Raw genomic sequence first — 24,425 nt, 5'->3', positions numbered from 1 at the left:
GCAGATGTACAGTTATGGCACTCCCTCTATATTAGGATGGGATATACCAGGTTTACAGTTATGGCACTCACTCTCTCTTAGGATGGGATTTAGCAGGTTTACAGTTATGGAACTCACTCTCTATTAGGATGGGATTCAGCAGGTTTACAGTTATGGCATTCCCTCTATATTAGCATGGGATTTAGCAGTTGTACAGTTATGGCACTCACTCTCTATTAGGATGGGATTTAGCAGGTTTACAGTTATGGCACTCACTCTCTATTAGGATGGGATTTAGCAGTTGTACAGTTATGGCACTCACTCTCTATTAGGATGGGATTTAGCAGATGTACAGTTATGGCACTCCCTCTACATTAGGATGGGATTTAGCAGATGTACAGTTATGGCACTCCCTCTATATTAGGATGGGATTTACCAGGTTTACAGTTATGGCACTCACTCTCTATTAGGATGGGATTTAGCAGGTTTACAGTTATGGAACTCACTCTCTATTAGGATGGGATTTAGCAGATGTACAGTTATGGCATTCCCTCTACATTAGGATGGGATTTAGCAGATGTACAGTTATGACACTTCCTCTATATTAGGATGGGATTTAGCAGATGTACAGTTATGGCACTCCCTCTATATTAGGAAGGGATTTAGCACATGTACAGTTATGGCACTCCCTCTACATTAGGATGGGATTTAGCACATGTACAGTTATGGCACTCCCTCTATATTAGGATGGGATTTAGCACATGTACAGTTATGGCACTCCCTCTATATTAGGATGGGATTTAGCAGATGTACAGTTATGGCACTCCCTCTACATTAGGATGGGATTTAGCAGATGTACAGTTATGACACATCCTCTATATTAGGATGGGATTTAACAGATGTACAGTTTATGGCACTCCCTCTATATTAGGATGGGATTTAGCAGATGTACAGTTATGACACTCCCTCTACATTAGGATGGGATTTAGCAGATGTACAGTTATGGCACTCCCTCTACATTAGGATGGGATTTAGCAGATGTACAGTTATGGCACTCCCTCTACATTAGGATGGGATTTAGCAGATGTACATTTATGGCACTGCCTCTACATTAGGATGGGATTTAGCAGATGTACAGTTATGACACTCCCTCTACATTAGGATGGGATTTAGCAGATGTACAGTTATGGCACTCCCTCTATATTAGGATGGGATATACCAGGTTTACAGTTATGGCACTCACTCTCTATTAGGATGGGATTTAGCAGGTTTACAGTTATGGAACTCACTCTCTATTAGGATGGGATTCAGCAGGTTTACAGTTATGGCATTCCCTCTATATTAGCATGGGATTTAGCAGTTGTACAGTTATGGCACTCACTCTCTATTAGGATGGGATTTAGCAGGTTTACAGTTATGGCACTCACTCTCTATTAGGATGGGATTTAGCAGTTGTACAGTTATGGCACTCACTCTCTATTAGGATGGGATTTAGCAGATGTACAGTTATGACACTCCCTCTACATTAGGATGGGATTTAGCAGATGTACAGTTATGGCACTCCCTCTATATTAGGATGGGATTTACCAGGTTTACAGTTATGGCACTCACTCTCTATTAGGATGGGATTTAGCAGGTTTACAGTTATGGAACTCACTCTCTATTAGGATGGGATTTAGCAGGTTTACAGTTATGGCATTCCCTCTATATTAGCATGGGATTTAGCAGTTGTTCAGTTATGGCACTCACTCTCTATTAGGATGGGATTTAGCAGGCTTACAGTTATGGCACTCACTCTCTATTAGAATGGGATTTAGCAGTTGTACAGTTATGGCACTCACTCTCTATTAGGATGGGATTTAGCAGATGTACAGTTATGACACTCCCTCTCCATTAGAATTTGATTTAGTGGGTGTAAAGTTATGGCACTCCCTCTATATTAGGGCGAAGTTTAGCAAATGTAAATTTATGGCACTACACCTCTCTATTAGGATGGGATTTAACAGATGTGCAGTTATGGCACTCCCTCTATATTAGGGTGGGATTTAGCAGATTTACAGTTATGGCATTCCCTCTATATTAGCATGGGATTTAGCAGTTGTACAGTTATGGCACTCACTCTCTATTAGGATGGGATTTAGCAGGTTTACAGTTATGGCACTCACTCTCTATTAGGATGGGATTTAGCAGTTGTACAGTTATGGCACTCACTCTCTATTAGGATGGGATTTAGCAGTTGTACAGTTATGGCACTCACTCTCTATTAGGATGGGATTTAGCAGTTGTACAATTATGGCACTCACTCTCTATTAGGATGGAATTTAGCAGTTGTACAGTTATGGCACTCACTCTCTATTAGGATGAGATTTAGCAGTTGTACAGTTATGGCACTCACTCTCTATTAGGATGGGATTTAGCAGATGTACAGTTATGGCACTCCCTCTATATTAGGGTAGAATTTAGAAGATTTACAGTTATGGGAGTCCCTCTATATTAGGATGGGATTTAGCAGGTTTACAGTTATGACACTCCCTCTATATTAGGGTGAGATTTAGCAGATGAACAGTTATGGCACTTCCTAGGGTGATATTTAGCAGATGTACAGTTAGGGCACACCTTCTCTATTAGGGTGGGATTTAACAGATATACAATCATGAAAATCCCTATTCGGACTGGGAGTCTTACTGTCTGCAAGCGTCACTGTTGCTTTAGCATTTACATTCAAGTTTTCCACAAACAATAAAGAGATGAGATTCAGAACTAACCAATACATAGAGAGACAATAGATAACAAGGAAAAACTCTATTCATACCCTAGATTTTCATGTTACACAACTAATGGCTATACACTGGATGATCTATCAATACTTTAAATGCTAACTTAAGCTAATGCTTTTGAGTGAATGGATTTACCTTAGAACTTAAAAAATCAAAGAAACTAAACTATATTGCCCAGCACATATACGTGTATATAATATGCAGCCTTCTGAATGTAGTGCATGTGTTTCTATTATAGCTAGCTTAACATATGCTGTATGATCATTACAATACTAACAGACCATCTGCTCAGCAGAACAGGTACATAACAGCATAGTTACAGTCCTACATCTATAATATCACCAGTTGTAAAGTAAGAAGCATTTTATTATTTATAATCCACCAATTCTATTTCCCTAATGTATTCTTTGCTTCCCTGCCTCCGGCTTCCTGCTTACAGGGGGTGGTGTGCTGCAGAATGATTGACAGCTCACACCAGCATATTTGTCGTGGTGCAAACCTGAACTGTGTGCTAACCAATGCTGCTATATGAGGAAAACTTTGCCTTTTGAGCATCGGAGGAGCACAACTGCACTAGGCTGGCTGGATCAGGAGCTAACAGTGAGCTCCAGTGATCTGGCCAGCTTCACAGCAGTGCTTACAAGCTCTATTAGAAAAAGCTTGTAATCACTGAGCATGTTCAGCAACGTCTGCTAAATGGAGAGTTGACTGGTAACCTAGGCTAGTCGCAATAAACAATAAAATTAAAAATTCCTAAGTTCTTCAGAACAGACAAGATTTTTGTTAACAAGTAAATTGCTTGTTTTTAAAAGCATTTTGCAATTTTTCCAATTTAATATAATGAGAATAACCCTTTGATATAGAAACTGGTCAGGTTCTGTCGTGGTATCCATCATTTAGATGGGAAGAATAGCACTATGCATCCCTCTTCTTGCCATCTTGTCAAATTTGTGACGATCCATTAAATATACTTACAGATACATATAAAGGCATAAAATTGGTAAACAGATGCAGCAAAATATATGTCTGATGTGAATAGGGACTTGTTTTGATAAACTGTGCCCAAATACCATTTCAATAATCCCCCTGACCGTAAGGCATGCATGTTCCTTTTTAGGATTTGGAGTTCTCTTGCTGTATTTTTTTAATTCTTGTGGGCATAAAATGTTCCATGTTATCCAGAAAAGAAATGTTTTCTTTAGTATGACTCAGAAACTGGCAACCGCACTAGTGGAACAGCTTTACTCCTTCATTTGCTATAAGGACATGTGGTGTACTTTAGAGATCAAATCCTTTTCAAGTGTAGGAAAAGAATAATATGGATGTGCGTAAAAACAAGAATATACCACTGACTGCACACCTACAGAAAGCTGCATTCACTAGAGAGAAATTATCCCATCAGGGTGCGTTCTTCCAGGTGCAGGAATACGGAGTCTTAATACTTTAGGTACAATTATGGATTAATTGTCAGTTAATTCCACACTATCATAATTGTAATGACGTAAGGATCTTATGTTTGTGCACTTTTAAATGAATACTGACAACATTTTTATTGTTTATATTTAAAAGTGGTGTCCACTACTGGACAATACCTTTTTATTGGCTTCAGTGCCCCATATAAAATACAAACAATTAAAGGTGTTATCTACTACTCGGACAACCCCTTCTCAATCACTTTGTTTCCCTTCCCACCAAACCCCAAGTAAAACAATAATAGCTAATCTCACCTCTAGTGTGATCGCCATTGCAGCGGAATAGGCACTGGCTCTCCTGGGGCTCGCATGACATTATGTCACGCGATCCTTGCAGCCAATCAGAAGCTGCTTCACTCTCCCCGCCTTTGGACATAATTGACATCCGAAAGGCAGTGAGAAAGCAGCTGCACCTATGACTTCCTCCTGATGTCAGTTATGTCCAAAGGTGGACACGGAGAAGCAGATGCTCAACGGCTGCAGAGACTGTGTGATATTACAAAGTCTTGCGAGCCTCGGGAGAGCCAGTGCCGACAATGCTGGAACGGCGCCGGTATCGAAAGTAAGTATAGCTGCTATTATTTTACTTTGGGGAAACATAATAACTGAGAAGGGGTTGTCCGAGTAGTGGACAAGCCCTTTAATACTTCCTGCAGCTGCAGTGTTCCTGCAATGTCAATGCTGCTATGTTCAGCGGGTCACGTGGCATTGCTGTGCAGCCGCTGATCAGCTGCAGTCCTTCAGTACTCTGTAAGAGTGGACGTCTGCTCTGACAGAATAATAATAAAAACATTGAAGAAATTATGTTGCTGCGGAAGATGAGTATCAATTGTTTTTATTCCATATGGGGCACTAAAGTGATTAAGCCAGGGTTGTCCTGTAGTGGAAAACCCCTTTAAGCAACAAAGCAGTACAATATGTGTAGTAGTTATATAGAGGTGTCTGAAAGTGGCTTATTCCATTGAACAGGGGCCTTCCCATGGGACTCTATTTAATGGGGGTTCCTACTTAGTGTGGAACACATTAAATAATCTCTCATAACTATTGAGACGATCACTATCAGCTATACTACAACCCCTGGCAAAAATTATGGAATCACCGGGCTCGGAGGATGTTCATTCAGTTGTTTAATGTTGTTGAAAAAAATCAGATCACAGACATGGCACAAAACTAAAGTAATTTCAAATGGCAACTTTATGGCTTTAAGAAACACTAAAAGAAATCAAGAAAAAACAATGTGGTACTCAGTAAGGGTAATTTTTTTCAGACCAAGCAGAGGAAAAAAATTATGGAATCACTCAATTCTGAGGAAAAAACTTATGGAATCACCCTGTAAATTTTCATTTCCAAAACTAACACCTGCATCAAATTAGATCTGCTTGTTAGTCTGCATCTAAAAAGGAGTGATCACACCTTGGAGAGCTGTTGCACCAAGTGGACTGACATGAATCATGGCTCCAACACGAGAGATGTCAATTGAAACAAAGGAGAGGATTATCAAACTCTTAAAAGAAGGTAAATCATCAGGCAATGTTGCAAAAGATGTTGGTTGTTCACAGTCAGCTGTGTCTAAAATCTGGACCAAATACAAACAACATGGAAAGGTTGTTAAAGGCAAACATACTGGTAGACCAAGGAAGACATCAAAGCCTCAAGACTGGAAACTTAAAGCAATATGTCTCCAACACAGGAAATGCACAACAAAACAAATAAGGAACGAATGAGAGGAAACTGGAGTCAATGTCTGTGACCGAACTGTAAGAAACCGCCTAAAGGAAATGGGATTTACATACAGAAAAGCTAAACAAAAGCCATCATTAACACGTAAACAGAAAAAAACAAGGAAAAGCATTCGTGGACTGTGGATGACTGGATGAAAGTCATATTCAGTGATGAATCGCGAATCTGCATTGGGCAAGGTGATGATGTTGGAACTTTTGTTTGGTGCCGTTCCAATGAGATTTATAGAGATGACTGCAAGAAGAGAACATGCAAATTTCCACAGTTGGGGCAGCATGTCAAGTAAAGGCACTGGGAAGATGGCTGTCATTACATATTCAAAAAATGCCCAAGTTTACATTGATATTTTGGACAGTTTTCTTATCCCATCAATTGAAAGGATGCTTGGGGATGATGACATAATTTTTCAAGATGATAATGCATCCTGCCATAGAGCAAAAACGGTGAAAACATTCCTTGAAAGAAGACACATAAGGTTAATGTCATGGCCTGCAAATAGTCCAGATCTCAATCCAATTGAAAATCTTTGGTGGAAGTTGAAGAAAATGGTCCATTACAAGGGTCCAACCTGCAAAGCTGATCTGGCAACAGCAATCAGAGAAAGTTGGAGCCAGATTGATGAAGAGTACTGTTTGTCACTCATTAAGTCCATGCCTCAGAGACTGCAAGCTGTTATTAAAGCCAGAGGTGGTGCAACAAAATACTAGTGATGTATTGGAGTGTTCTTTTGTGTGTTTGTTTTTCAAGATTCCATATTTTTTTCCTCAGAATTGAGTGATTCCATAATTTTTTCCCTCTGCTTGGTCTGAAAAAATTACCCTTACTGAGTACCACATTTTTTTTCTTGATTTATTTTAGTGTTTCTTAAAGCCATAAAGTTGCCATTTGAAATGACTTTAGTTTTGTGCCATGTCTGTGATCTGATTTTTTTCAACAACATTAAACAACTGAATGAACATCCTCCGAGCCCGGTGATTCCATAATTTTTGCCAGTGTTTGTATGACACCGCTATAGAACATAACTCTGGTAGTGGTATAAAAAAGGTACAGTTGGCACAACATTTGTAAAATGGATTGTGATACTAGTAAAACCTTTTGCTTGGACTTCTCTACATTTGGGCTGGTAACTATCCAGGAAGATCTCCAAATAAAAGAAAGCATGGTGAAAGAAGAAATGCAGGAAATGCAACTTTTGTTGATATCAGTAATGTAAGAGTTAAACTTTGCACTGAAATGACAATGGACTGCATTCATCGGCCTGATTACAATACGTGTGAGTATGAGTGGCAGCTTTGTGCTTACTTACGCTGGGGAGAATGCTGCTATTATCCACATATGACAAGTCACACTTATATATGTAAAATGCATCATTAGCCATTGTCTGCCACGCTAATATAGACAACGGCCTTTGTATACTAACAAAAGGCTATCGGAAAATAAAGTACAATGGATCCATTGAAATGTACAATCACGATGGAGGGGAGAGCCTGGGCTTACTAGTCCAACCTTGGTAAAGATTATTCTTACAGTTATAAATATGGAAACTCTGGCTGATGATGTGCACTGACAAACAAGAGACCTGATTACAAGATTGGGCGAAAAGACAAGGCCATGGACAGAGGTGGATGATCCCTATGGCAGGAGCGCACGTCACATTCACAGAGGCATAAATGAATCAAGATCAACATGGGTGTAATGTGCAGAACTAAATGGGGGATCTATTGTGAAATATGTAAAGAAAATATTACCTCTGTAGATGAGAACATTTCAGTGCTCATTATTACTGACTAGACATTTGGCTTGTATGAATTTCTACATACCAGTGATATCTTTCCAGAGCTAGAGCTAGTCCAGCAGTCACATCCGTAATCTGTGGCCACCGGCCTGGGGCCCTGCGAACCGACTCTACCTGATGGCATACTAGGCTCCTCTTGTGATTAGCCGGCCTGAAATACCGTCATCATTGCAGTGTCACGCACATGTAACGTCGCACTAGGCCGGCTAACTAAAAGAGCAATGGATGCTAGCAAGTAGAAATTGGTTCTTATGGCTCCAGTTCAATGGCCATAGATTACTGATTCAGCCACTGAACCATGTCCTGTGAATCGATTGGCATCATCTATATCCGGCACAGAGTGGCTGCTTTTTCTATTAGATATCTATTTTTGAAAGAGCGCTGCAGACTGTGCTATTCCTTATAGAGGGTATACTAATTTAGCTTGTTGGTAGTTGGCAGCGTTCACACAGGCACGCAATTTCTTATCCAAACCGAAAGGTTTATTAACGCCATAAACTTCCTGCAGAAAGTAATAACAAAACAAAAAGTCCATACAGCAGTATGAGAAACAGAGCGGTCAGCAGAAGACTTCCGATCACGCGCAGTGTGCCTCTCTGAGGTCGGGACACGCACACCCGTCTTCAGAGGCTCAATGATGTGAGTGCACAAAGACGCGCATGCGTTAGATTTGTATCACACTGGTGATGACGCTCTTGTAGACCATGTTTCACGCCCACAGGGATGTGATAACATGCTAAACAGGCCGACTAGTCTGAGGAAACTAACGCCCCATCGACTAGTCAAAGGGTTCATTTACATATCATAAACGGACTTAGAAATACTTTTTCTAAAGATTTGTTTTTGTGTGTAATGTAATACAGGGACTGTTAGGCAAGTAATTTAGATAGGAGGACAAAATTGCTGGTGGTTCTGGGGAAACGGGGGACCTGACAGGTTCCCTTTAAAATTGCAAAAACAAGCAATTATGCAATTTATTTCTTTGATGTAAAACACTAAGGTATTTTTAATGTTAATGTTTACTGCTCATTACTGGCTGGTTTAATAGGCAAGGAGTGCAGTGCTTACAATCTCTATGCTATGGAGCTTGTAGTTACTGCTCTGAAGCTGGTTGGATTGCTAGATAGATCTGTCCAGCTTTAGTGAGCCTGCACTCCTCCAATGCTACAGAGAAAAAGCTGCCTCTTCTTGCAGCATTAAAGAGCTAGTAGTTTGAGCCAGGGTGCAACCATGCCAATGGTCCCAGCTGTTAATCAAGCTCACTACTACATGACAAACAGGAAACTGGGAGGTTGGGGAGCAGTGGCCTTCTGAAGTTTGAAGATGATATAACTCCTTTAAGACAAGGCGCCCCCTATTATGCCACCCACTCAGACAACAGACCTTGGCATATGACCCCATCACAGATTAACTATTCAAATACCTTAAAACTAGTAGGTTAAGAAAGCAGGTGGATTAAAAAAAAAAGAGTTAAAAGTTGGTGACATTTGCTGTATAAAGCGGTAAGAGCTGTAGTGAACTTACAGTACCTTCTCTGCTGAGCACTGAACAATACCTTTTCTGCTGAGCATTCTACCTCTCACCCTACAATAACAGATGTTTGGGTGTATGATACAATGACTTACAGTTCTTAAATGTGAAATAAACTGAGCTGGCTTGCTTCATACATATCCATACTGAAGGCAGGTACGTACTTTACTAGCACTTACCATTACGGTTGCAGCTGCAGCAGCTGCTTGTGCTGCTACTGCAGCCTGGTTGGCTTGATGTTGTGCAGCTTTGATTTTGGCCTGCAAATGTGCAGGAGGGTGAAAATATTTGCATTTCTCCCTCATGCAGCGACCCTTAATGTAATCCATACAAACGGTTACAGTGTTATCATTTGTATCAATCATCGTGCTGTCTGCTGGGTGCGCAAAGCGGCAATCAGTCTCTCCCCGTGCACAGTTTCCTCTCTGAAACTCCCTGCATACCTACATAAGACACACAAAGATACATCAATGGACATTTTATATAGCTGCAGTAATACATACAATGCTAGTACAACACTGAAATTCATGGTTCATAAGAGCGGTGAAGAAAGCAATATATTTATCATATGTACCCATGGACCTCAAATGTAACCCCAGGAACATCAAGACCTCCCCCAATCTACAAGCATGGAACTGCTAGAAAGCAAGCATGCAGTTCTTAGAAGAATCAGTTCAGATGGATTAGAGAAGTAAAAACTATACAAAAATGCATGTTTTTATTTACAGCACCGTTAACTAATTTTGGGAGGCAATCTATGTAAGTAACAGTAGGTATCTCTTCTGTGAGGCACTATAATTCTAACAGGGAAAGACGCAAATGAAAGATTAAGCAACTATTTAGGCAAGCCCGCTATCTTGTGCAAAACCTGATGTGCTCATGCATATTTCAGGGTTATGATGTAAACAGTACCTCCAATTTATCTGTCCTGAGAAGTTTCTGAGTAGCAGTAGAACCGGCGACGGATACAGGTGGACTTCCAGGAACAATGACAGGTGTAGAGGGCAGTATTTCAGTTGGGACTAATCCAACACCTGGCGTCATCGGAGTAAGATATGGAGCAAAACTAATAGCTGTATTAGTTCCTAATGCTGGAGCTACAGGAAATGTGGGCTGGAAAAAAAATACATTACTGAGTGCATGAGAAAAAGATACATTTAGAGAATTATGACATTAAAAGTATGAGTAAGATCCAACAGTCCAAGAAGATGAAATCGGAAAAAAATACATATTTCTGTTATACAGTCATTATTTGTGCCGAATAGTGATGAGCGAGCGTGCTCATTTAACCCTTTAACCAAGCATGCTCGGGTGGTTACCGAGTATCTTCGGCGTGCTCATATATTATGTTTTAGTCCCTGTGTCTGCATGATTTATGGCTGTTAATCAGCCTCAACACATGCAGGGATTGCCTGTTTGTTAGGGAATCCTCACACATGTTGAGGCTGTCTTACAGCTGTAAATCATGAAGACACAGGAACTCGAACATAATATACAAGCATGCCGAAGATACTCGGAAAGCACCCGAACGTGCTCGGTTAAAGGGTTATACAAGCACGCTAGCTCATCACTAGTGCCGAACACTTAAAGAAGCACTCCCAACAAAGATTTTATTCTCAAAATATATTGCAGTCATCATACTATATGGCACTGTGCAGTGCACTTACAATTGCTCATTTTGCCCTTCTACCCAGTTAGTTCTTCTTCTCCTTGCATTTATCATTCCCCTCTTCAAGTCCTGACCCAGCTGCACCCCCTCCCCCGTCAGGGACTGTTGCAGTAACTTATTATACAGGGAAAATTGACCTTCTGTTTCTACATAGAGCTTAGAAGGATTCAGCTAGTCAGTTTTTAATCACATGATGCCATAGACTAATGGAAATCAGAAGAATTAGCTGGGTAGAAGGGCAAAATGAGCAATTGTAAGTACACAGTGCTATATAATATGATGACTGCAATATATTGAATGGAATCTGTCACCCCCTGAAACGCTTTTAAGCTATTACTATGGACAAACAGGTAATAGAATGGTTAAACTAGTCTTACCTGTATGCCTCATAGATGTGGTCTAGTTGTTGAGAAATGCACTTTTAATCTTTTATGTTAATGAGTTCTTCCAGGCTCTGGGGCGTGCGGTGCCTGGAAGAAATCTCTGCCTCCTGCCTTCATTACCATACCACCCACTCCCATGCACGTCACACTGCCCTGTGAAGTGCAGCTGCTGCGCCGAAATCCTGCGCCCTACACTCGCGCGATTATGGGTGCTTTATCTGCCCTTCTATGGGCAGTGTCTTCATTCTCCTTCTGCGCAGGCGAGTCACAGCTACTGATGAAGACACTGCTAGAATATATATATATGAATATGCATATGTATATAGAGGTGCATCTCACTAAATTAGAATATCATCAAAAAGTTAATTTATTTCAGTTCTTCAATACAAAAAGTGAAACTCATATATTATATAGAGTCATTACAAACAGAGGGATCTATTTCAAGTGTTTATTTCTCTTAATGTTGATGATTATGGCTTACAGCCAATGAAATGACAAAAGTCATTATCTCAGTAAATTAGAATAATTAACAAAAACACCTGCAAAGACATCCTACGTGTTTAAAAAGGTCCCTTAGCCTTTTTCAGTAGGCTCCACAATCATGGGGAAGACTGCTGACTTGACAGATGTCCAGAAGGCAGTCACTGACTCTAAGTAAATGCAAAGTAAATTTTGCATTTCATTTAGAAATCAAGGTCCCAGAGTCTGGAGGAAGAGTGGGGAGGCCACAATCCAAGCTGCCTGAGGTCTAGTGTGAAGTTTCCACAATCAGTGATGGTTTGGGGAGCCATGTCATCTGCTGGTGTACGTCCACTGTGTTTTATCAAGACCAAAGTCAGCGCAGCTGCCTACCAGGAAATTTTAGAGCACTTCATGCTTCCCTCTGCCGACATGCTTTTTGGAGATGGAAATTTCATTCTCCATCAAGACTTGGCACCTGTCCACACTGACAAAAGTACCAATACCTGGTTTACAAACAACAGTATCACTGTGCTTGATTGGCCAGCAAACTCGCCTGACCTTAACCCCATAGAGAATCTATTGTGTGGGTATTGTGAAGAGGAAGATGAGAGATACCAGACCCAACAATTCAGATGAGTTGAAGGCTGCTATCAAAGCAACCTGGGCTTCTATAACACCTCAGTAGTGCCACAGGCTAATCGCCTACATGCCACGCTGCATTGATGCAGTAATTAATGCCAAAGGAGCTCCAACCAAGTATTGAATGCATTTACTGAACATACATTTCAGTAGGCCAACATTTTGGATTTTAGGCTATGTGCGCACGGTCATGATTTGAAGCAGAAATTTCCAGAGCGTTTCTGCATCTCCTTGGCAGGAAAACCGCTGTGGAAAAACCACACGGTTTTGACACGTTTTTTGATGCGTGTTTTGAATCGTTTTTTGAAGTGTTTTTGAACATCAAAGAATGCCTTTTTAAGAATGTGTCTGTTGTATTTCAAATAAAGTGTTTGCTCTGTGTCTGTCTGTAACTCTTTACTTTAATTAGGTTTGGTGATGAAAGGGTCTGATTGACACCTTGTCATCACCAAACAAAAGAGCTAAGTGTCACCTAATCCCATTCGCCCAATCTCATTAGCATTTCCATTCATGTAATTTATGTGGCAACTGTGAGCTGCTATTCATAGTCTAGGAAGGTGCCACTTGCAAACATGGTCCCTGGCCATTATTAACAACTCACAGCTGTTTGGTTAGCCACTACGCCCCCACGAACAGCACTCAGCAGCGCTTTGGACACAGCGTATTTTTGCGGTGTTCTAGTGCCGCACTTTTGTTGTCGGTACATTTGAATCCACGGCATATAATGACACTTCAATCGGTCAAAATCAGCAGTGGAGAATAGCGTGTCCGCTACAAAAATTGACATGCTGCGGGTGAGTTTGGGTATGGCGCCACGATCAGGAGCCGCTGCAGGTTTGACGCTGCATGTTTATACAGCATCAAACCCGCAGCATCCAGATGTTACAGCATTGTGGATGGGATTTCTAGAAATCCCATGTCCACTATGCGTGCATCAGAGGCTGACATGCGGCATGTCTTTGAGGACCGCAGCATGTCAAATTCTCTTGCGTAGTCGCTAGTCTCCGCTACAGAAATTGACATGCTGCGGGTGAGTTTGGGTACGTGGCCACGATCAGGAGCCGCTGCAGGTCTGACGCTGCTTGTTTATACAGCATCAAACCCCCAGCATCCAGATGTTACAGTATAGTGGGTGGGATCTCCAGAAATCCCATGTCCACTATGCGTGTATCTGAGGCTGCAGATCACTCGTAGACACTGACATGCAGCATGTCTTTCAGGACCGCAGCATGTCAAAACTTATTGCGGAGTCACTAGTCTCCGCAACATAAATTTGACCCCTAGAATGTATTGAATGCAGTAAATCCGCATGGTTCAGTGAACACATGTGGATTTACCTGCGTTCAATAGAATGCAACGTTTTGGAAGCAGCAAAAATATGCGTCCAAAGCGCTGCTACGTCCAGATCATGGGTACAGCTTAAATTTTTTTTTGAAAAGAAAATGTCTCCCACGTCATTTTTATAACAAGCAGAGGGAAAGCCAACCGCTGGGGACTGACATTAGTAGCCGGGGAAGGGGCCATTAGCCAACAATGTTCCCTGGCTATTAATATCAGCCAACAGCTGTTTGTTTAGTCTTTACTGGCTAGATTACAGGTGGACTCCAGAAAAAAATTGACGTGGGGTCCCCCTATAAAATCTAACCAAAAAAGGCTAAACAGACAACTGCGGGCTGATATTGATAGCCAGGGAAGGGGCCATGAATACTAGCCCCCTTCTCGGCTATTAATATCACCCCTCAGCAGTCCCAGAAATGGCGCATCCATAAGATGCGCCAAATCTGGTGCTTAGCCTCCGCTCTTCCCACTGCTTTGTAGCAGTAAAAAGTGGGGTTGGGGTTCAGGTCAGCCTTGTATTGGCGGCTGACGTGAAGCCTAGGTTAGTAATGGAGGGCGTCTATAAGACGACCCCATTCCCAACCGCATAGTAAAGTGGTCGCCGCTTTTTCAATAAAAGACACGGCCAGAATAAAGTATTTTAATGAAATAAAAACACATGGCTTTAAGATTTTTTTTATTGCACTCTGTCCACGAAACCATCGATCTTCTGAAAAAAAAAGTAAAAAAACAAACAACCATATCCCTCACCTGTCCGCCGTCAACGACGCAGTCCACGATTATGCCAACGATTGTCCCTCGGCGATCCGGGTCACTTCTACAGCAATGACATCAGCAATCACTGATGTCACTGCTGTAGAAGACAGCAATGTACACTGACAGGGGTGTAAAATCACTCCTGTCAGTATACATTGCTGCTGCAGTAGGTCACTGGGGTTCATCAGCTGAAGATCAGCTGATCAGCCCCGGTGAGCTCAACACCATGGGAACATTCCTCTGAGCGATAAGCTGATTGCTCACGTGACCGCAGGTCCTGGCAGCGCAGTACACAGCTGGGAGCGACCGCGCCCCCTGCTGTGCACCGCTGGCCGCCGGGAGGAGACTTTTGTTTTCTTTTTTTACACCGCGTGGTAGCCAGTTTGGCAGAGCAGACTACTGCTCGCCCTAGCCGACCAGCTCAGCGGGAGCAGCGGTCGGATGAGAGGAGTAGTAGTCCTCCTCTCCTGACTCGGGTACCGCCCACATCGCGTTTCTGCCGAAGATTTGCGGTTATTGGCTTTAATTGAAACGCAGCAAATCTGCAGGTATAAATTCTACACCTGCGGATTTGATGCAGTTCAATTCAAGTCAATGGGCGTGAATTTGCAGTGGAAATGCCTGCACAATGGTCATGCTGTGTTTTTTACCGCAATCGAAATTTCCGCATCATGTGCACAGCACATCAGTATTACCATTGCTACAGCTGGCAGACCTATTAACAAGCGATTTCGCAGCGGTTTTTCCGCATCAAAAACTCTACGTGTTCACATAGCCTTAAAAACATTTTTCAAGCTGTTGTTATAAAGTATTCTAATTTACTGAGATAATGACTTTTGTGTTTTCATTGGCCGTAAGCCATAATCATCAACAGAAATAAACACTTGAAATAGATGACTCTGATTGTAATGACTCTATATAATATATGAGTTTCACTTTTTGTATTGAAGAACTGAAATAAATTAACTTTTTGATGATAATTTAGTGAGATGCACCTGTATATATATATATATACAAATATATATACACATTCAGTACTCAGCATAAATGAGTACACCCTTCCAAAATTTTGTCAAGACTTTGATGGAACATTTTTGTAACCCATAACATAAAAGTAAGGATAGCTATATAACTTTCATTACAAAATCTTCAGTTTTACTCAAATTAGTTGATGCAAAATTGAATAAACCCCACATCAAAAATTATTACATCTAGTATTTTGTATGACCTCCATGATTTTTATAGACAGCACTAAGTCTTCTAGACATGGAATGAACACGTTGGCGACATATTGCAACCTCTAACTTTTTCCATTCTTCAAGAACAACCTCTATTAGGGTCTGGATGCTGGATGGAGAGTGATGCTCCTCTGGTTTCTTCAGAATTCCCCATAGGTGTTTGATTGGATTCAGACCAGGAGGCATATTTAGCCACTGAATCACTTTCACTCTGTTCTTCATCAGAAATGCAACTGTGAATTCATGATACCATCAATGAAATATGGCTCCCCAACACCAGCAGCGCTCATGCGGCCCCACATAAAGACACACCACAACCATGTTCCCCCGGTAGACACCATGCATTTTTCTTTGTACTCCTCACCTTTGCGATGCCATACAGTTTTGAAGCCATCAGTTCCAAGAACATTTATCTTGGTCTCATCACACCAGCATATAGAGTCCTATTAGTCTTCATATTTTTCAGCATGGGCCTTGGCAAATTGTAGGAAGGCTTTTTGTGCATGGGCTTTAGGAGAGGCTTCCTTCATGGACTACACCCATGCATGCCATTCCACTGCAGTGTATGCCGTATTGTGTCATGGGGAACACTCACCCCGGTTTGACTTTCAACTTCTTTAGATATGTACAGTGAACTTGGATGTCGATTTTCTTTAACCATTCTCATCAGCAGATGCTGCTGTTTATGTGTTTATTTCCGTTACCGACCTGGACGTCTCTGTGCGATGGTTACAGTTCCATCTTTGTTACATTTTTTTAGCACTTTTGCTATAGTATTCTGACTGATAAGTAAAGCTTCGCTGATCTTCTTGCAGCCTTCACCTTTTTTGTTTCTTTCTCAGGTCTTGTGACATTTCTCTTCCATGTGGTGCCATTGCAGACAGCATGAAATGAGAAGGAGTTTTCTTTGTTAAGTAACGCCCTTTTATAGTCCACTGTCGGCTGGACACCTGTTTAAGGCTATGTTCACACTTGGCGTTATGTCAGCATTTTTTGATGCTTTTTTATGCAAATTTTCAGCTGTGTTTTATAGTACCAGCAAAGTCTATGAGATTTCAGAAATCTAATGCACACACATTGGTTTTTGTGTCCTCAGTATTTTGTGTTTTTTGGATGATTTTTTCACAATAGAGCATATCACAGTTTTCAGCGAAACGCTGCAAAAATGCAGGTATCAGGTTTTGCAGCGTTTTTTGTGCCAAAACCTGATGAAATAGAATCAGAATTTTTTTTCACTAAAGAGACAAATGTAGCATGACAAAAACGCAGCAAAAATATGCAACAAAACCTGTGTTTTTGCCGCAGCTTCTTCCTGCCAAGAGATTAGGCTTTGTTGCAGAAAAAAAAACCTGAAAAAAGGCCTAGTATGAACATAGCCTAATCAATACTTAAGACTTACCTGTTGAATTCTTGCTAATTAGAATCTTATAATCTAAACTTTAGCTTTGCTCCTAACACTTTCATTGGGGTGTACTCATTTTTGCAATATGGTCTTGAATTAATTTAACAAAATTACTTTTTTGGGTGTGCAAAATAACAGATCTTGTTTGCAATCAATGGCCCAGATTTGTGGGATTATATTGTATTATGGTATCCCATAGAAAATGTTGATTCTGAAAGGAAACTAAAGGTTTTATGACAAATCTGTTGGGGTGTACTCATTTGTGCTGAACACTGTATATGTGTAGTGATATATATTCCCATTATAGTCACAGGGAGGAAAAACACAATGGACTGTGGGAAAAAAAATAAAATAAGCAAAAGGGATTGATAATATAGACTAGTAAACTGGTTGTAAACATGTAAGAGCCAAGAAGGTCAAGATGTGATACTTGGTCTGTCTTACCTTATGACTGGAGGCCCAGGTCAGTTTTACTGAATTTTCTATTTTTTACATACAAATCGTTTCATGTCTAAAGTATTTAGCTAAAACACACCCAAATCGCTAGGATGTGTGATCCATTTACTGGAGTATACTGTACAATGTGAGTATCTAGTTCCAGATGCACAGCATACAGATACTGATGCTACAGACATCAGATAACTGTCAGACAAAACACACAATTTTAATTTTTACCCCCACAAACATACAGCCAACAGGCAATAAAGTCTTCCATGAGTTTTTCACTTGAATTTTAAGCCCCAATGCCATATAGGATTGTTTGGACATAACAATCCACTAGTGATGCGCGAATGTGCTCGGATATGGTGTTATCCGAGCACACTCGGGTGCTAACCGGCGTGCTATGTTACAGCCGTAACACATGCAGGGATTGCCTAACAAACAGGCAATCCCTGCATGTGTTGCGGCGGTCGAAGAGACATGAGGCCGCGGAAACTCGAAGATAGTATTCGAGCACGCTGAAGCTACTCGGTTAGCACCCGAGCGTGCTTGGATAACACCATATCTGAGCACGTTCATGCATCACTACAATCCACTTTCACATCTAATGATTTGTTCATGGCCACATACTTTATGTCTATCCATCTCACAGCTGTTTCTATTGTCCCATGTCTATGACCAGAGTAAAGGTGTTCCAGGAATAAACACAGATAATGTACCCTTAGGTTAGGCCATCAATGAGTGATTAGTGGGGTCAGACCCCGTGACCCTACTGAGCATCAGAATGGGAATCTCTACATGCGACCCTCCACCCTGAGGCTGAATAATAACTAGATATTTCTTATCACTTAGGTCTTGCTTCCACAGTGGCGCAGGGAGTGCAGTGTAAATCTAAACTTCCCATGTGTTTCCTAACTCACAGAACAAAAAAGGCAAGAGTAGCATGGTTTCGGCTTATTATTGAAAATACCGTGCCACTACAGCAACCAGCTTGGAAACAAAAGACACGGAATGCTGATTTAAGCGAGGCACGTAGCGGTAGGCAAACAGAGGGCACAAGGTAGGGGAACTATACATGAGATATGTACAGTTATTTTCCATGCCAGGTTGGAGGGTCTCTATAAGTTATCCTTTATCCATAGTATAGGGGATAAGTTACTGGTGGCTAGGTGTCTTACTGCTGGGAATCTCAGCGATCCTGAGATCGGGGCACTAGAGTCTGAGGACTGGTCTCTCTAGAGCGCCATCTTGAACAGAGCAGAGATGTGGATACTTGACCTCTGTTCCATTCATTGTCTAGCGCAGCTCTCAGCTATTTCAGGCCGTACATAGATAAAACAGAGGTCGAGCATTTGCACATCCACTCCATTCAAGAGGGGGCTCTGCAAAGACCGGTTCCTACTATCCAGAGCCTGATTTCATAATAACAGAGTTTGCCAGCAGTCAGACCCCCAACAAGAAGCAAGTTATTGCCTATCCCGTGGATGGGAGAATATTATAGAGAACCTGTTATGTCCAAAAACGCTATTTACTTGTAGATATAGGGTTAATCTGTAGGTTAACAGCTTTGAAATCCTGTTAGCCTGCCTTACTGGACCAGCAACTACTGGGAGAAAATGAACTTATAGTCTCCCTATAGCCGTTCACTACACAGTGATCACTCCCTGTCACTTTGATTGACGCCACACACACTGCAAAGAAAGCTGTCAATCAAAGTGACAGGGAGTGATTACAGTTGTCCTCACTGTATAGTATAGGTAAATATTAATATTTTGGGAATAACGCTTTAAAAATAAACCATTTAGAAAGAAATATGTGATTTTGATATACAAGATTTATCGCTATAAAAAAAAGATAATTTTATTAAAGAAGTACCAAAAATAAAAGTCTCATTGCTTCAAAGGACACAAAATTCTCACACGATCCATGTATCTGGTCCATTAGGCGTCTGGAGAACTGGAAATTATTAAAATAGCAAGGGAAACACAACAAGAATACATGTGCTAATTCAGTTTCATAAAAAACACAATGCTGGCACACAGCTATGCCCCTGCAGTGATGCATCCAGCAGTCACGTACAGCGTTGTGTTTGTAACAAGGCGAAGTGGGAGCACAATTGTTATCAACATCAATTTCATTGTGTGCGATTTCATGTAAATCCCACCTCTATTGTCAAAACTTGGTGGATTTAAAGGATCACACTTGACCAAAAGCCATATATGACAATACCATAAAGCCAAAAATTCAGATGACCATTCTGCACATAAGAGTAATACAGAGAATCATTCACGTCAGAATAATGGTAACCTCTCATTAAATGGCCAGTCATCATGGTTTATCTCTGGAGAGAAGAACGCTTGGCAGATGTTCCCATACATGCGCAGAGTGGAAATGTACTTACCATTGGCTGCAGCTGTGTACCCGGGAACATGAACTGCATTTGCTGGGCAAGCATGGCGGCTGCTGTTTTCTGTTGGATGAGATTGTTCCGGCCATTAATTTCTAGCTGGGTTTTTAGGTGTGTTGGCGGATGAAGATATTTGCAGTTCTCCCTTGAGCAACGTCCCTGAAAAATGTGGAAATATAATATTTTCAAGTCATATAATGGAAAATAGGAATTTCTAAGCTCTATGAAACAGTTAATCAAGTATGTGGAGTTTGTGTAGAATTGCCCAATTAGGCTCACGGTAACACGCTATATTGAGACACCATTTTGTTTAGAAAAAAGCAGAGATTAGGCACGGCACACTACACTGCTCAAAAAAATAAAGGGAACACTCAAATAACACATCCTAGATCTGAATGAATGAAATATTCTCATTGAATACTTTGTTCTGTACAAAGTTGAATGTGCGGACAACAAAATCACACAAAAATCATCAATGAAAATCAAATGTATTAACCAATGGAGGCCTGGATTTGGAGTCACCTCCAAAATTAAAGTGGAAAAACACACTACAGGCTGATCCAACTTTGATGTAATGTCCTTAAAACAAGTCAAAATGAGGCTCAGTATTGTGTGTGGCCTCCACGTGCCTGTATGACCTCCCTACAACGTCTGGGCATGCTCCTGATGAGGTGAGGATGGTCTCCTGTGGGATCTCCTCCCAGACCTGGACTAAAGCATACGCCAACTCCTGGACAGTCTGTGGTGCAACGTGACGTTGGTGGATGGAGCGAGACATGATGTCCCAGATGTGCTCAATCGGATTCAGGTCTGGGGAACGGGCGGGCCAGTCCATAGCTTCAATGCCTTCATCTTGCAGGAACTGCTGACACACTCCAGCCACATGAGGTCTGGCATTGTCCTGCATTAGGAGAAACCCAGGGCCAACCGTACCAGCATATGGTCTCACACGGGGTCTAAGGATCTCATCTCGGTACCTAATGGCAGTCAGGCTACCTCTGGCGAGCACATGGAGGGCTGTACGGCCCTCTAAAGAAATGCCACCCCATACCATTACTGACCCACTGCCAAACCGGTCATGCTGAAGGATGTTGCAGGCTGCAGATCGCTCTCCACGGTGTCTCCAGACTCTGTCACGTCTGTCACTGTGCTCAGTGTGAACCTGCTTTCATCTGTGAAGAGCACAGGGCGCCAGTGCCGACTTTGCCAATCCTGGTGTTCTGTGGCAAATGCCAAGCGTCCTGCACGGTGTTGGGCTGTGAGTACAACCCCCATCTGTGGACATCGGGCCCTCATACCACCCTCATGGAGTCGGTTTCTAACCGTTTGTGCAGATACATGCACATTTGTGGCCTGCTGGAGGTCATTTTGCAGGGCTCTGGCAGTGCTCCTCCTGACCCTCCTTGCACAAAGGAGGAGGTAGCGGTCCTGCTGCTGGGTTGTTGCCCTCCTACAGCCCCCTCCACGTCTCCTGGTGTACTGGCCTGTCCCATGGTAGCGCCTCCAGCCTCTGGACACTACGCTGACAGACACAGCAAACCTTCTTGCCACAGCTCGCATTGATGTGCCATCCTGGATGAGCTGCACTACCTGAGCAACTTCTGTTGGTTGTAGAGTCCGTCTCATGCTACCACGAGTGTGAAAGCACAACCAACATTCAAAATTGACCAAAACATCAGCCAGAAATCATTGGTACTAAGATGTGGTCTGTGGTCCCCACCTGCAGAACCACTCCTTTATTGAGGGTGTCTTGATAATTGCAATCTATTGTCTATTCCATTTGCACAACAGCATGTGAAATTGATTGTCAATCAGTGTTGTTTCCTAAGTGGACAGTTTGATTTCACAGAAGTTTGATTTATTTGGAGTTATAGTCTGTTGTTTAAGTGTTCCCTTTACTTTTTTGAGCACTGTATAATGTATAGTCATCAGATGTTGTGCCTCATGGTACAAAGTCAGCATCTGATCCAATGGTTTACATATACCAAGAAGAAGCTCCCGGGCCCAAAGAAAGATCTATAACACATTAGAAGACACGCATATGGCAGCTACAGGGGCTTTTGGGCCAATCAGCCATCAGGGTCTAGGTGCAAAGGCTAGTTCTGTATGCACTATAGTTACATATCTGCCCAACAAAATAATTTGTCATTTGTGAAACTCTTTAGATTATTTTGAGTGCAGAGTCCACCTGAATGCTGTCTTTGAATGATGCTCAATCATATGCCTTATGACATAAATCTGGTACCACTGGTCTTCCTTGATCCAGGATAAGGGTCCATTTTCAGAGTGTTGAGATAGGCACCAAAGACCTCAGCGTTGATCACGTGAACACTGGAATCGGATTTGCAGGGGATCGAGGAGGGCGAGTATTACTTCTCTTGTTATTTTACAGCAGTATGAGGAATTTAACAAAATAAATACATGGAAAACCTCTTTAAGACACTTCTTAGATCAATGGATAAAGATACAATGCCATCAGAGGTCTGTAGTATTAAACTTCCAGTTCCTTGCATTGTACATCATAATGTTTTCTCCATTTTGTTCAGTGTAACATTGGACATGAAGTCACAGACTGGACCATATGACATCATTCAAAGGAAGCATTAGGGGCTAACATGTTGGGATGGATGAATCATTTGAAATGAATATGTTTGGGATGTTTGATTTTCCTTTGTGGAAAGAATAGTAACTGGGGAAACGTACAGAAGAACAGTTAATGCTGGTGCCATTTCAGGCATCTTTTTCATGGCAGGTTCTCCAATACTTTTCCATATTGCTGTTGGATGAAAAGCCATGTCTATATGCCAAAACTAGGTGCTGAACAACACAACATCCTGACAGATGGCAGCCTCGGCTTTATTTCAGTATATTAACAGATCTTCATGTATCAGATAGCTAAGCTTCTCATGGACAGTCTGGTCTACTTTATCCTTCTGAGCGAATATCTTCTGAGTCAGCTTTGTGTCTGATCTGGTTGTAAGGAAGACATCTCATATTTCTCCAAAAGAAAAGTATACTGATTTCCAGAAAACAAAAATCTATATGAGAATTAATCTATATTTGAAATAAATGTAATGCAAATACACTTGCCTATGTTGTGGAACCTGAAATTTGAAACTGAAATACTCGATCATACTTTTTTTTTGCAACTCTATTTAAAGATTGAGCTGGAATAAAGCCAAAAGAAAGGGTAGGTAAGGACTCTTTCCACAAGCATCCTTGGAGAAGGGTGCTCAGAACTCTTCAGTGCTGGTTGTTGTCCTAAGGAAAGCAGGAGAAACCTGCAACAGTTACAGACAGAAACCTGGTCTGTCCCGAGAGGTTATGGAGGAGATAGAGAGGAACCCTTCGATCAGTCAACTACTCCAAAAAGCACTGCCGAGGTCAATGCATGGACGTCCACTGATTTCATTGCTCCACTTTACCAGCAGCTTTGGTGCAGTGGAGCTGATAATTAGGTTTCGTGAGCGACAGCTCAATAAAAATGAGGTTATTCAAAATGGGACCACCTCAATAACTTTTACTGATGGTCACATCTCTCCAGATATATAAAAAAATACAATTGTCCTGTTTTATAAATGTAATTCACATTCTCCAAGCTCCAGACAGTTTCTAATACAAACATCAAGAACACAGATGATCGAGTGATTAAGAAATGACCTTAGATATGTGAAATCTATTTCTGTGCCAGCCAGTCGTTGAAATCATTAGATTCCAGAAGGACTGACCTCGGGGTTATTTAAATCTATGACTCACATATACTCAACGTTCACAATGTAAGGGAAGAATTTGGCAGAATCCCAGAACTAACTGTGAAAAATGTTGGGAAAAATCACAATATTACGTTGATGTACATTATGTATTTATTAAAAAAAAAGCAGTAAGATTATGTACTTAAAATAATATAGAGGCTGTACCAGTCATGTGAGATGAAACATCACTTAAGGAGGCCAGGACGAACTAAGACCCACATGGAAGTATCGGTTTTTTAAATTTATTCAGGAATTTGCACTAGTTATTGTGAGATCCGGCGGCTAAAAATAAAAGGGCAATATTATATTTGAATTTTTATTCTATAATTTCAATTTAATAGCACTCTTTTATTCACTGCTGCACTTTTTCATTTTACAATTTTTTTCATTTTATGTTATGTTATATTTAGCGATTTTTTTTGTGGGGGCTCACTACATTTTATTAAAAAAATTATAATCTCCTCATTATAGGCCCAGTTTTGGTATTTGTCCAGCTCTACTTTGAGTGCAGGCATACAATGGCAAAATAAGTGCAATGTTAGCCAAAGCCAGGCTGGATTATGGGCAAGGCGCTTGCGGTACATGCTCCTGAACCTCTACCACATTGAGGATATATGATGCACCCAGTTTCTATCAGGGACATAC

General features: G+C 41.4%; 1 protein-coding gene across 14 annotated transcripts in view; it reads right to left on the bottom strand.

Moving 5' to 3' along the window:
- The window catches only part of MBNL2 (muscleblind like splicing regulator 2), a 198,421-nt gene that overhangs the window by 40,038 nt on the left and 133,958 nt on the right, over nt 1–24,425 (bottom strand). For all 14 annotated transcript variants that reach the window (XM_073664162.1, XM_073664165.1, XM_073664169.1 and 11 more), the window contains exons 3-5: nt 20,023–20,187; nt 10,206–10,406; nt 9,473–9,736 (exon numbers count right to left, since the gene is read on the bottom strand). In XM_073664162.1, the coding sequence (XP_073520263.1) occupies nt 9,473–9,736; nt 10,206–10,406; nt 20,023–20,187 (630 nt within the window). The remainder of the gene's footprint in view (nt 1–9,472; nt 9,737–10,205; nt 10,407–20,022; nt 20,188–24,425) is intronic.

Source organism: Phyllobates terribilis, unplaced genomic scaffold, assembly GCF_046119375.1.
Source record: "Phyllobates terribilis strain yellow unplaced genomic scaffold, ASM4611937v1 Scaffold_2__4_contigs__length_985480577, whole genome shotgun sequence".
Taxonomy (NCBI): Eukaryota; Metazoa; Chordata; class Amphibia; order Anura; family Dendrobatidae; genus Phyllobates; species Phyllobates terribilis.
The sequence above is the reverse complement of the archived record's forward strand: the minus strand, read 5'-3'. Positions and strand labels throughout refer to the sequence as shown.